We start from the raw sequence: 12,168 nt of genomic DNA on the forward strand, positions 1-12,168 counted from the left end.
CTTACCGTACCTGGAGACAGTATGCAAACATGCAAATCCATGCAAAGAATGTTATATCTACAATGGATGCTAATATGTAAGCACTTGACAATCGGTGAATAATCTTAATTGCAGTATGTGTTTATTTTTACTCACTGGCATCATTTTCTCACATTTGCATATTGTATAGCGTAAGTGGGACAGTTAAATAAAAATGACAATGAATGCATAAGATGACTGGAATAGAATATGCCCAACTTTATACATTTCATCCTCTTTGGAAAGAATTGCTGAAGCCTGACTATTGAAATCTCATCCGCTTTTCTTTTTAGAGTGTGGGGCAACGCATAATAATGGAGTGTGTCAAATGTGAGCTCAGTCTCTTGAAGAAAGAGGCAAAAATGAATGATTATTCCAAGGACACCGTGGAGGTACTTTAAAATATGCATAACATCTTTCATGTGTCTCTGGAACATGTTGTATTGCATGCAGTTGTTCTGTTGTCAGAAGCTCATTTAATAATAATTTCTGCAAGATCATTGTGAAAACAGAACTTCCTCTTGATATCAATGGCATCTTGAGGCATGATTATTGTAATACAGTCTCACGTGTTTTTTCCTGGGGAAATGGGGATGGTGTAATCTCATTTTTGTGTTGGTATGACAGCTGTCATGTTTAGGGATTGGCACAACATTTAGTGCCAATCCTTCACTTGGTGATACAAGCATCAGATTTGGCATGAATGTTGTTCATAAACCAGTGTTTGAGAAAAAGTGCAGGCTACTTGAAAATCCAATATGGCGGCCAGGTAAGGGTCAGTGAAGTATTACACAGGGGTCAAAATTTAAAAATGCTCCAATCATATTGAAAGCTATACCACATTATGTGTCTGATCACAAAGATTCCAAAAAGGTATAGTTTGGACTATCTATGGCTGAATGTTATGAAGTAATGGGGTAAAAACAGTAAGAATGGTGACAAAGTCAGTTTCAGTTTGTACAGGAGTCAAAAGTTAAACTTGCTCCAATTTTGGTAAAAGGTGGCGCAAATTATTGGTTGAGCTAATAGGATTAATCAGTTGTATAGTTTTGACTGTGTTGAATGCTTGGTTTGCAAAGTACATGTCAAACAATGTCGACCTACATTGGATTCTATGGCATGTGACATATGTTACCCTGTAATGTAACAACTGAGCATGACACTTGGTGCAAACTATTCCTTTTTAAAACCCTATTAACTCAACCAATAATTTGCATCACATTTTAGAAAGATTGGAGCAACTTTAACTTTTGACCCCTGTACAAACTGAAATTAACCTTTGTCACCATTCTTGTTGGTTTTACCCCATAACTCCATAATATTCAGTATTCAGTTCTGACCAAAAATCAAACTTATCTGCTCCAGTAATAGTACTGTCAGCCTTGAGAGGATCATGTTTGTTATATCCAAGGCCAAGGGCTAAATACAATTGTATTATGGTCTTGCAGAGAAGCAGACACTTTAATTATGTCGTCTTGGTCCCACAGTCTCAGTTGAAGGACATACGCAAGCTGGATCAGTGCCTCCAGAGTGCAGTGAGAGCAGAAGACCCTCAGGCTGTGCAGGCTGTGTGTGCTGTCCAGTGGAGCTTCTCCCTACCACTCATGCAGCACAATCTAAAGAAACACATCAAGGCACCTTTGGTCAGGGTGGCCCAAGTGCTGGAAGACACACAAAGGTTTCACATTTCTTTATACTCACCTTAAAAAGGTTGTTTCTTTCGCACCTCCCGACCTTAAGGGCTTGAGTTATTAAGTGTGTTTGCATATTTATGTGGAACTATACACTTAACTTATACTCTGAATGGAATTTCCCAAATTCAATGTTTACAGTCCACAAGACTTTACCACTGAGACAGTTAAATTGGTTTCTGTGTTTTGGTGATATATCCCATCAAGTCAAGTCTGGGAGCATATGCTGGTATTGTGCTTTGACACATCATGACTTATTGAACCACCTTGTGTTCTGAATGGCAATTACCCACAGCAGAGGTCCGGTCCATCTCCACCTCTCAAAACTTACCATCCATCTGCCGCAGGCATGTGAAGTGTGGGGGTGCGTTTGGTCTTCTCCAGCTACTGGGGTCGTCAGCACTAAGCCACCTATGTGTTGAAATACACCACACAGTGCATTTAATACTTCTCATCTGACTCTCCCAAAGTAACTACTCGTTTGACACAAAGTCCTCGAGACCTAGAGCCAAAGATATCCAGTCTTTGTCTTAGGTCACTGGTTAGCATCCAATTTTTACAACCACTGAGTAAGACAGGCAGCACCAGGACTCTAAAGAGTTGGACCTTTGTCTTCCTACAAACATATTGGCATGGCCAAACACCTCTGTCCAGCAACCTCATGACTATAAGCTTTTACCAGGCGTCTCTCAATGTCAAAGGCCGAGGAATCAGAGAAATTGAGTATAACTCTCGAGATAAGTGAATGTTTCTACAAGTTCAACACTTTTGCTGCATACATGATACCTTTCTGATCTAACAATTTAATCTAGCAACAGCTGTGAGAAACATGATGCACACTACAAGGGCAAATGCAGAACAAAACATTGTGGATTTAAAGAATGCATGGAGCATGTGACTGGGATGATTCCAGTTTCTTTTGTTGGTGCTGTTAAATTTTTAACGTAATAGGGCGTTTGCATGTGGGGATCCACATGCTCTAGTTTGGGTAGTGTTTATAAAATAAGTAGCTGACATTTTGCAAGGTTGTCAATAAATTGTGCAAAGTTTCTAGAATGAGTTGGGATGGCGTGTGAGTCCAGAATGTTTTTAGAACCTTAGACCTTAGACCTCAACAGTTTTTAGAAGAACTCAGCCCTTTTATTTCCTGTTAATTGCATAATATTTTAATGTTAATTTACTGTCTTAATGTATTTATAATTGTTTAGGTTATTGTTTTGGCGGCATTCATCCTTGAGCCAAAATACATTATACATAGGCATACCAAATGGCAAATGTCAGCTCTTCCGAGTTTGTCTGTGATCAAAGTTATTCACATGCGCACAGAGCTTTTAGTCTTTTCTGCATTCTTCCACAAGCACGTGATTTTATTTTTACACACCCACGGACAGACAGTGGTGGAAGACATCAAAAGCACTACACTTCCTACTCATGGTAACAGCAACATGACCCTTAACTAAACTGACTAAACCAATACAAAACACAGTAAATCAATAACATTAACAACACTGTTAAACTAACATGAACTACAATAACAGCATTTAAAACCCCAAACCCTGAACTCCCATGGTGCATTGCAGCACACTGTCTATTGTTCACTGTTGTTAGCTAATATTGCTAATTTCTCCAAAAATGTTAGTCCTACCAACTTTGTATTTTCACAGTGTTCATCCTTGACCCAAATTACATAAGCATGCCAAACGGTAAATGCCAGCTCTCCCCAGTTTCTCCATGATTGAAGCCATACATACACACACACACACACGACAGGAATATCTGATAAGATTATCTTTGGTGTCATCACGATTGTCGGGGCGTCCTTAAGATTGTCGGAAGGGGAAGATCGGGTCCGATATCGGCCTAATTATCCTGCCGTGTGATCTGCTGTTTTGTGTAGCAGCTACAAGTTGAAAAAACAGTTGTCTCTCTGTGTCTCAAACCGTAGTGATGACAACACACCTGCAGTGAGTTTTACAGATGCGTTTACACTTTTTTCAAAATTCTGTGCTGATTTGTGGTGTCCTCACTGTGGTTAAACTAAAAACAGCTAAATACCCATGATGCTAATACTAATGCTTTTTTCCCTCCCAAATGTGCCTAAAGTCTCTTTCTGAGGATGGTATGACACTGATTAAACCGTCTTACCTGTCAATCAGGTTGTGCTTTCAGCTTAAATGCACACATTATCCATTCTTCCTGCTCAGACGGCAAACCAGTGGCGAAACCAGATGGAAAGAGGGTGTTGTGCCCTCCCAACACCCCTAGATTAAAGGTCCACTTTTGAAGACATTGTTTGATTCCACTACTACTACTTATAATAATAATAATAATAATAATAATAATAATTATTATTATTATTATTATTATTATTATTTTAACAACTAAAGTGTTTAGGTTGGTATTACTCAGGGACTAAGTTTTACTGCAGTTCTGCATGTGCATTTTTAATGTAGGTAGATCATCTTGACTTGGTCATTTTAAAAGGAGCTCACAAGGTAAAAAAGTGTGGGCACCTCTTGTGTACAGTATTTGTACAGTAAGTATGTTGCTTGTATTATCAGCAGTTACAGCAAAAACACACTTTCCTATTCAGGAAAGTGTGTCCAATCTGATATTGTATATTAATGTCTTCATCCTCAGGAAAAAAAGGTCCTTTGCAAAACTTTTCTGTGTATATATTTGTGTTAAATGCAATGGAGTATTTATTATTTATTATTATTTGGAATAGTTGTGTGTTTGTCAGTGATGAAGTGGTTCAGTTTTAAACAGAAGTGATCAAATGTCAAGGTCACTCAAACTGTATACAGCATGATGGTATCTCTCAGTCACACTGTGTGTCAAGCATGTACACCACAGGTGTTGTGCACTCTGTGTGCCACTTCAATATTCAATATTGTATTATTTATGCTGTTTACTTTTTTAACAGCATGTTTTTTGAAATGCGATGCCAACTCCACACTGAGCTGGCAATGATTGAGGAGGAGGAGGGACGCCTTCAGGCTTCAATGACCCACCTACAGAAAGCCATGCAGCTGGATAATGGAGCACAACAACGACTGTCATCAATTCTCCGCCTGTTGGAGCTCAGGCAGACACTTGACCAAACCCCCATCAGGGATGAAGATAAGGCTGCCATGCTTATACAGCAGGTTTTTGGGTTACGCAGTCTCACATGACAAAATGTAGTTGCTGTCTAAACCTGCACAAGGCAAAATTGGGATGTAAAATATACACTTAGCTTTATTTGTCAGCCAAATCAGAAATTGAAACTGAACAACTGCCACTCAAAATTGACTTATTGGCAGAACTGGATTTTGTAAATCAGTCAAATAATAATAAAAGTAAAATAATTCTTCATATGAAAAATTCGATGCCAATTCTCTTTGAACTCTGTTGCATTGATTGAAACTTTTGGACAGTCATTTGGAAGCCATGATATCAAATAATTAAAATTTGCAATAATAGGTGTTTTGTGGTCTGCCCTGTTTTGCCTTGAGTTACAGAGCACCTTATCCTTGTTGAGAGTACTGCAATTAAATTTCATAGCACCAAGTAACGCTGAAATTCTGACTGAGCTTTATCTATTTATCTCGCAGGCCAGGGACATGCAGTTTCAAAATATGACTGACAGCCGTCCTGTCCTGGTTGCTGTCGGACTCCTCCTGGCCCCTGATGAGTTCCAGATGGTGCTGGATGCAGACAACCCATCAGAAAGTATAGATTTTTCTCCCTCATCAATTTTCACAATGATAAGCACATATGTTAAGGCCCTCTGATATGAGTACAAAGAACCCCTGCTTATATTTGGGATAAACATACCACAAATAACTGCAAATTTTGTGGGGGAATTGCAGTTGTACGTATTAAGCTCCAGACACACAGAGATAAAAATGTTGTTGATTTGAGAGAGTTGCTGATAGTCTTCATCATAGACTTAGTGGGGAAAAAGTTGCAATCACAGTTGTAAGGGACCTGTCCCACTGGCGTTTAGGAGGATTTGCGCATGAAATGAGGAGACAAAAGCTGAGCGTCCGCAACAAAGGTGGGCGGAAATGACAAATGTCCCGGGGTGGATCAGCGAATACATGAGGAAGAAAAGCGGATATTACAGGGAACAGAAGCAAAGGCGACCGCGGAGGCGCCCCCATGAGGGGCACAGCGGCCGTGATGCACTCGCTCCATCCTTGCCCACTCTGTCTGCATGCACGACATACCATTTGCGACCGTGATGTGGCCGTGCTGGGCACGCGTCATATCTGTTTTGCATGCTGTCCCGGTCCGCCGCCAAGCCGCGCCAACCCGTCGGTTGCGGATATCAGTGGATGACAGGGGATATGTGGCGCGTTGGTTGTGTATGTCCTGCGTATGTCTTCAGTATGTGTTCAGGCAGTGATGTGGATCTCATCCGCAGCAGGATTTTTGAGCCTGGCTGCGGACATGCATGCCTCTGCGGATGATCACGGACGTGTTCGGATGGCGGCCGACTCATACAGGAATGTTACACGGTTATTGCGGTTGTTTGGCGGATGTGGGCCACTTTTGTGCGCATTCCATCCGCAAATCCTCCTAAACGCCAGTGGGACAGGGCCCTAAGACTCTTTTGCAGACACAGTGGTGGCAACATTGGTGTGTGATGGTTGTGTGTACATAGCATGAATTTATAGGACTGTCATCCTTCTTGCCATAATTCCCACGGGAACTGTTTGCCTTCCTCAACTGTTTTTATCAAAGACAATGTGTCTGCCACAAGACGTGCACGTCCGCAGCAACATGTGCATGCCGCTGCTGTGCATATAGGATACACTATGCAACATACCCACACACATCCTGACCCAGTTTTTCCATGATGCACCCCAACATATTTGTCTCATAGAAACATGTCACACTCTGGACGCCCATAAAGTGCAGTTTGTTTTTACTGGAGTGAGAGCTCTGAGTCATGGCTGGATCTGTGCTGCTGGTGCATGGCTGATCACATCAGACACTACACAGATCCACTGACCAAATATCACTGACACAACTGTCTCATGTAATATGATTATTACTAATTATATAACGGCTGAGTGGATACTTGCCATGTGATTGGTGCTTTGTATGTCACATGTCATGGATTATTCATTTCATTTAGCATGCAATTTGGTTCCATCATTTTGTACCATTGCACGGTGTGAATCCTGCCCATACAAACACTAGTGGGGCGGTGTTTAGCAAAACATGGCAGAGTTTGTTTTGCTGACGGACGACAGTGTGAACGAGTTAATTGACTTTGCTAATTTGCTAATTCTTCTAACACACACACTCACACACACACAAAACAAATTCACTATGCCGTAAGCCTTCTGGAGGCATGTGTTATGGTTAGAGGTGTGGATGGGACCGAACTGTTACAGGTGATGAACTCAAATGCTGGGAGCAAGGAACAGAACTGGTTGTAAATGAAAAGACATTTATTTACAATAAATAAATGAATAATATTGCTGCGCTGGGGGTGCCTGCAGAGTGGAGAGTCAGCCCGCTTGTAGCGGTGGAAATTAGGGAGCTGCAGGATCCCGAGCCAGTCTTAGAGATCCTGGAGTATATGGGACTGGAGCCGGAGCCAGGTGGGACGCACAGAGCCAAGGAACTAAGAGAACGCAGGAGAACAGAGGTGAGTGATTGCACTCGTAACACTGAAGCCTTTAACAACAAGCAGTTCGCTGAAGGCTTAAAACAGGAATGTTCACAGTTCTGGAAATAAGGTTCACTATTGAGGAAATGAGGTTCACTGTTCAGAAATCATTCACAGTTCATGAATATCTTCAGAGGTCAGAGGTCAGGTGCTGTGCGTCTTGTGATGCAGTTCCAATTAAGCTAGACTTGACCTTAAGGCCCGGTCCCACTGGTGTTTAGGAAGATTTGCGCATGAATTCACTAAACATCCGCAGTATCCGTGAAACATGCTTGTATGAGTCGGCCGGCATCCGCACACGTCCGCAAGTATCCGCAGAGACACGTTTTTCCGTTGCCAGGATTTTTGAGCTGCACAAAATTTTGGTTGCGGATGACATCTGCCTTACATATGTGTATACATACATACATACATACATACATGGATTGCTCATGGAGAGTCAACATGTAGAATCTGGCACTGACTGAGCTCAAAGCCAGGGTTTTAAGTAACCCACTCCTGATGAGCCGCAGATGAGCCTCAAGTGCCAGTAGCTGATGAGCAGTAGGTGTTCCTTGGCTCTGCAGCACACCACCTGAAGGGAGAACAGACAAACTACACACAAGAGGTTAAAAAAGGGAAGGGGAGAGAGGCAGACAAAAGACTGTTCACAACAGCATGAAGAGCTGTTAAGAGGATGAAGTTAGTGTGAAAAGCTGGACAAATTTCTGACGTGATTTTTCACTGGAGTGAGGAAGTACACAAAGTCTTTTTTTTTTTTGGAAGTACATAAAGTCAGTACACAGTGTCACGGACTACATCGCCAGAATTATTTTTGGACTCCTATTTAAAGTTCGTGTTGGATGTCAAAGCAGCAATGACGCACCAAAATGTAAGTCCCTTTTCTGTTGTTTATAAAATAATATTATATGAAATGACAAGGATCTATTTTAGCCGTTATATAAAACAAATAATTAAATTAATTCGGTGAAAGCTGGAATGTACCATTCAACAAGGCGAAGCGAAGTTGAATGGTATGAGTCCACGTAAGGAGAATTTGAAGGAAGACGCTCTCTTCATCATGGCCTTGATTTACTAAGATTCCAAATAATGAGTGCTCAGTTGTGTCAGCAGTCCAAACTTTTGTGTGTTTGGGTGGAGACAGTTTTGTGAGTGATTCATGAAGTTTAAATGTGCAGTTGATAGCGGATAGTAATGTGACATAAACAGCAGTATGTAAATGATGATTTTTGCATCTATTCATGGCTGTAAGTGCAAAATGAAATGAAATCAACACTTAAGTTACTAGATGCAGCTGCTAGGCACCTCTTTATCCAAGTCTAATATACATGTAAAACAACTTGGTACACAAATAGTATTTTATTGTATTTAATACTTCAAAGTAGTGCACACAGCACAACGTATACGCAACACATACAGATGTGTCATCCCACAGTTCTGCATCTGTGAGAGATGAGTCACATCGGTTTCATGTGCACAGGTTGCTGTGTGCAGTGATGGAATGCACATACAGCTGCCTGTGTGCCTGCAGAACACACAGATGTGTGCTCAGTACATGCAGTTATTTCACTGGCAGAATGCACAGCTGTCTGCTCTGTACATACAGTTGTTTCACTGGCAGAACGCACAGCTGTGTGATCTGTACATGCAGTTATTTCATTGCCAGAATGCACAGCTGTGTGCTCTGTACGTGCAGTTCTTTCAGTGGCAGAACGCACAGCTGTGTGTACTCTGTACGTCCAATTATTTCATTGCCAGGACTCACAGCTGTGTGCTCTGTACATACAGTTATTTCACTGCCAGAACGCACAGCTGTGTGTACTCTGTACGTCCAATTATTTCATTGCCAGGACTCACAGCTGTGTGCTCTGTACATACAGTTATTTCACTGCCAGAACGCACAGCTGTGTGTACTCTACGTCCAATTATATCATTGCCAGGACGCACAGCTGTGTTCTCTGTACATGCAGTTCTTTCACTGGCAGAACGCACAGCTGTGTGATCTGTACATGCAGTTATTTCATTGCCAGAATGCACAGCTGTGTGCTCTGTACGTGCAGTTCTTTCAGTGGCAGAACGCACAGCTGTGTGTACTCTGTACGTCCAATTATTTCATTGCCAGGACTCACAGCTGTGTTCTCTGTACATGCAGTTCTTTCACTGGCAGAACGCACAGCTGTGTATACTCTGTACATCCAGTTATTTCATTGCCAGGACACACAGCTGTGTGCTCTGTATGTACAGTTGTTTCACTGGCAGAACGCACAGCTGTGTGATCTGTACATGCAGTTATTTCATTGCCAGAATGCACAGCTGTGTGCTCTGTACGTGCAGTTCTTTCACTGGCAGAACGCACAGCTGTGTGTACTCTGTATGTCCAGTTATTTCATTGCCAGGACACACAGCTGTGTGCTCTGTACAAGCAGTTATTTCATTGCCAGAATGCACAGCTGTGTCCTCTGTATGTACAGTTGTACAGTTGTTTCACTGGCAGAACGCACAGCTGTGTGGTCTGTACATGCAGTTATTTCATTGCCAGAACACACAGCTGTGTGCTCTGTACGTGCAGTTATTTCATTGCCAGAACGCACAGCTGTGTGCTCTGTACGTGCAGTTGTTTTACTGGCAGAATGCACAGCACATAAAGACATTGGTTTTGGTTCATGCCACATGCACTTGCTCTCTTTTTTTGACACTTTGTCTGTGAGGATGGACGTGTTGCCTCACTTCACTTATTCTGTTCTCATACCAACGTTTAGTTTGTAATCATGCTCTTGTCACCAGTCAAAGTACAATTGTCCTGAGTTTGCAATTAATCCTTATGGGATTGTCATGTCAGATATTCTCTGTCCATGGATGGTGTTCTGTACATCCATCTGTTTCTATCTATAAACCATCCGTTTATTTTTACTCCCTGTGGATTTTTCACTTTATCTTGCCTCCCTTGGGTCTGTTTATCCTAGTTATTGCAATCTTTTTTTTTTCATACATTTATTTTTTAACACTTTGAAAACCAGTTTGTGCATCATGGGTCTTGGTTGAAAATTTCAGTCAGCTATGAAACCTTGCTATCTGAGAAGACATTGGCCATGATTCTGATGGGATTGACGTTTACAAAATCTTGATTGTTAAATAACCTATTTCTGATTTCTGTTCACTCTTTTGGCAGTCATATTTGCCTGTTTTTGAAGATGGTTTTCTGTACTTTTACCCATATCCCTTCCTGGATGAGGATCATCTTTCTGACTCATTCTTCTTTACCAGTATCTTTTGACTCCTCATTCCAGGTTCATTTAAGGTTACCACCGGGAAATCACCTATCTCTTTCTTCCAGTATGCAACTCTGATTTTTGTTGATGTCATTTTGGCAAAACGTTTGCACTGGGTGCCCTTCTTCACTTTGACCCCTAAACAAGCAGAAACCCTATAACTTTCAACTTTTCCAGACAACTCCTTTTTGAAATGTTGTTGCTGTCCTTTTGGCCGCTCCCATTTGTGTGGGGTCAGCACAGTGGATACAGTTGTATCCACATTGATATTTAACGCACATTTGACGCAGGATGCCCTTGCTGATACAACTCCAGTTTTACCTGGAGAAACATATACAGCCCCTAGTGTTCCAAAGAGGTCACCTATTGAAGTACTACCCAGGACCCACACTGCTTAGCTTCTGAGATCTGATGGATCAGGCTTACACAGTGCAGACACACCTGGGAAGGACTTGTAGCTCATGAGGTTAATGCACAGAGATGTCTGTTGATGCCAAAAACAATGCAGGAGAATGAAGGTCCATGTCATTAGGGTCCTAGTACATCTTGCCTTACTGTATGGTTCTGAATGTGATGCAAATCTCCACCAGTAACCCAAAGCAGTGACTACTTGTCTTTGGTACTCAATCTGTTCTAAGAATTCTTGGATACCACTGGAATGACTTTGTGTCAAATAATAAATTATTTATGGAGACTCAGATGGAGTATCAGGTATGACAATTTGGCCATGTGGCACATTTGTGTGGTCATGATCCAGCATGCAGGTGTCTCAGCATTGAAGACCGCAGCAGCTGTAAAAGGCCAAAAGGATGTGCAAGTAGATGACCTTTTTCAAATACTAGGATGAACCAGTATGTAAGCACAGGTAGTTCCTGTCCAGGATCCACGGTGGTTCCGTGGTGTTGTCGATGCGGAAACACATTTGTGCATGCACCAGAAATGAACTAACTTGACCTGCTCTACTCTGCAACAGGGACAGTGGGTTTTCTCAAAGAATGAAAAAAAAATTATATATATGTGTGTGTGTGTGTGTGTGTGTGTGTGTGTGTGTGTGTGTAGCATAAAAGCACTGTTTATTCAATGGTTCAACAATTGTCTGGTTCTCATAGGCAGCCTTGGATCAGGCGTGGTTGCTCAACTCTTTGCTAAAGCTCAGCATCACTTCACATCAGTTCAGAAGATGGATGGACACCTGTTCAGACAAGGAAATGACACCAACAACAGAGAGAGGTGCGTTTGCATTTATAAGTATTTAGAACACATAATGCATGTGTAAAAATCAGATAATTAAATTAAAGGTTCTTGTCAATTTAAAAGTACATTTTTATAGCTTCTCCCTTTTTCATCAGGGTCACCACAACAGATCAGTTATGGATTTGCATGTTAATTTTGCAATTTTTACACAAAATGCACTTACTGATGCAACTCAACATTGCATGGAGAATGGGCAGGGGTGGTCTTGAATTGGGAAACTTCTCCTCTGGAAACAAGGGCAGTGACCGTTTGGCAGCCACGAAGCACC

At 41.7% G+C, this 12,168-nt stretch overlaps 1 protein-coding gene across 1 annotated transcript in view; it reads left to right on the forward strand.

The window, feature by feature from the left end:
* Positions 1 to 12,168, forward strand: part of LOC117522987 (cilia- and flagella-associated protein 46) — a 316,276-nt gene that overhangs the window by 36,186 nt on the left and 267,922 nt on the right. The window contains exons 10-14 of the mRNA XM_034184405.1: positions 312 to 410; positions 1,506 to 1,696; positions 4,636 to 4,858; positions 5,306 to 5,423; positions 11,756 to 11,876. Of these exons, the coding sequence (XP_034040296.1) occupies positions 312 to 410; positions 1,506 to 1,696; positions 4,636 to 4,858; positions 5,306 to 5,423; positions 11,756 to 11,876 (752 nt within the window). The remainder of the gene's footprint in view (positions 1 to 311; positions 411 to 1,505; positions 1,697 to 4,635; positions 4,859 to 5,305; positions 5,424 to 11,755; positions 11,877 to 12,168) is intronic.

Source organism: Thalassophryne amazonica, chromosome 13 (genome assembly GCF_902500255.1).
Source record: "Thalassophryne amazonica chromosome 13, fThaAma1.1, whole genome shotgun sequence".
Taxonomy (NCBI): domain Eukaryota; kingdom Metazoa; phylum Chordata; class Actinopteri; order Batrachoidiformes; family Batrachoididae; genus Thalassophryne; species Thalassophryne amazonica.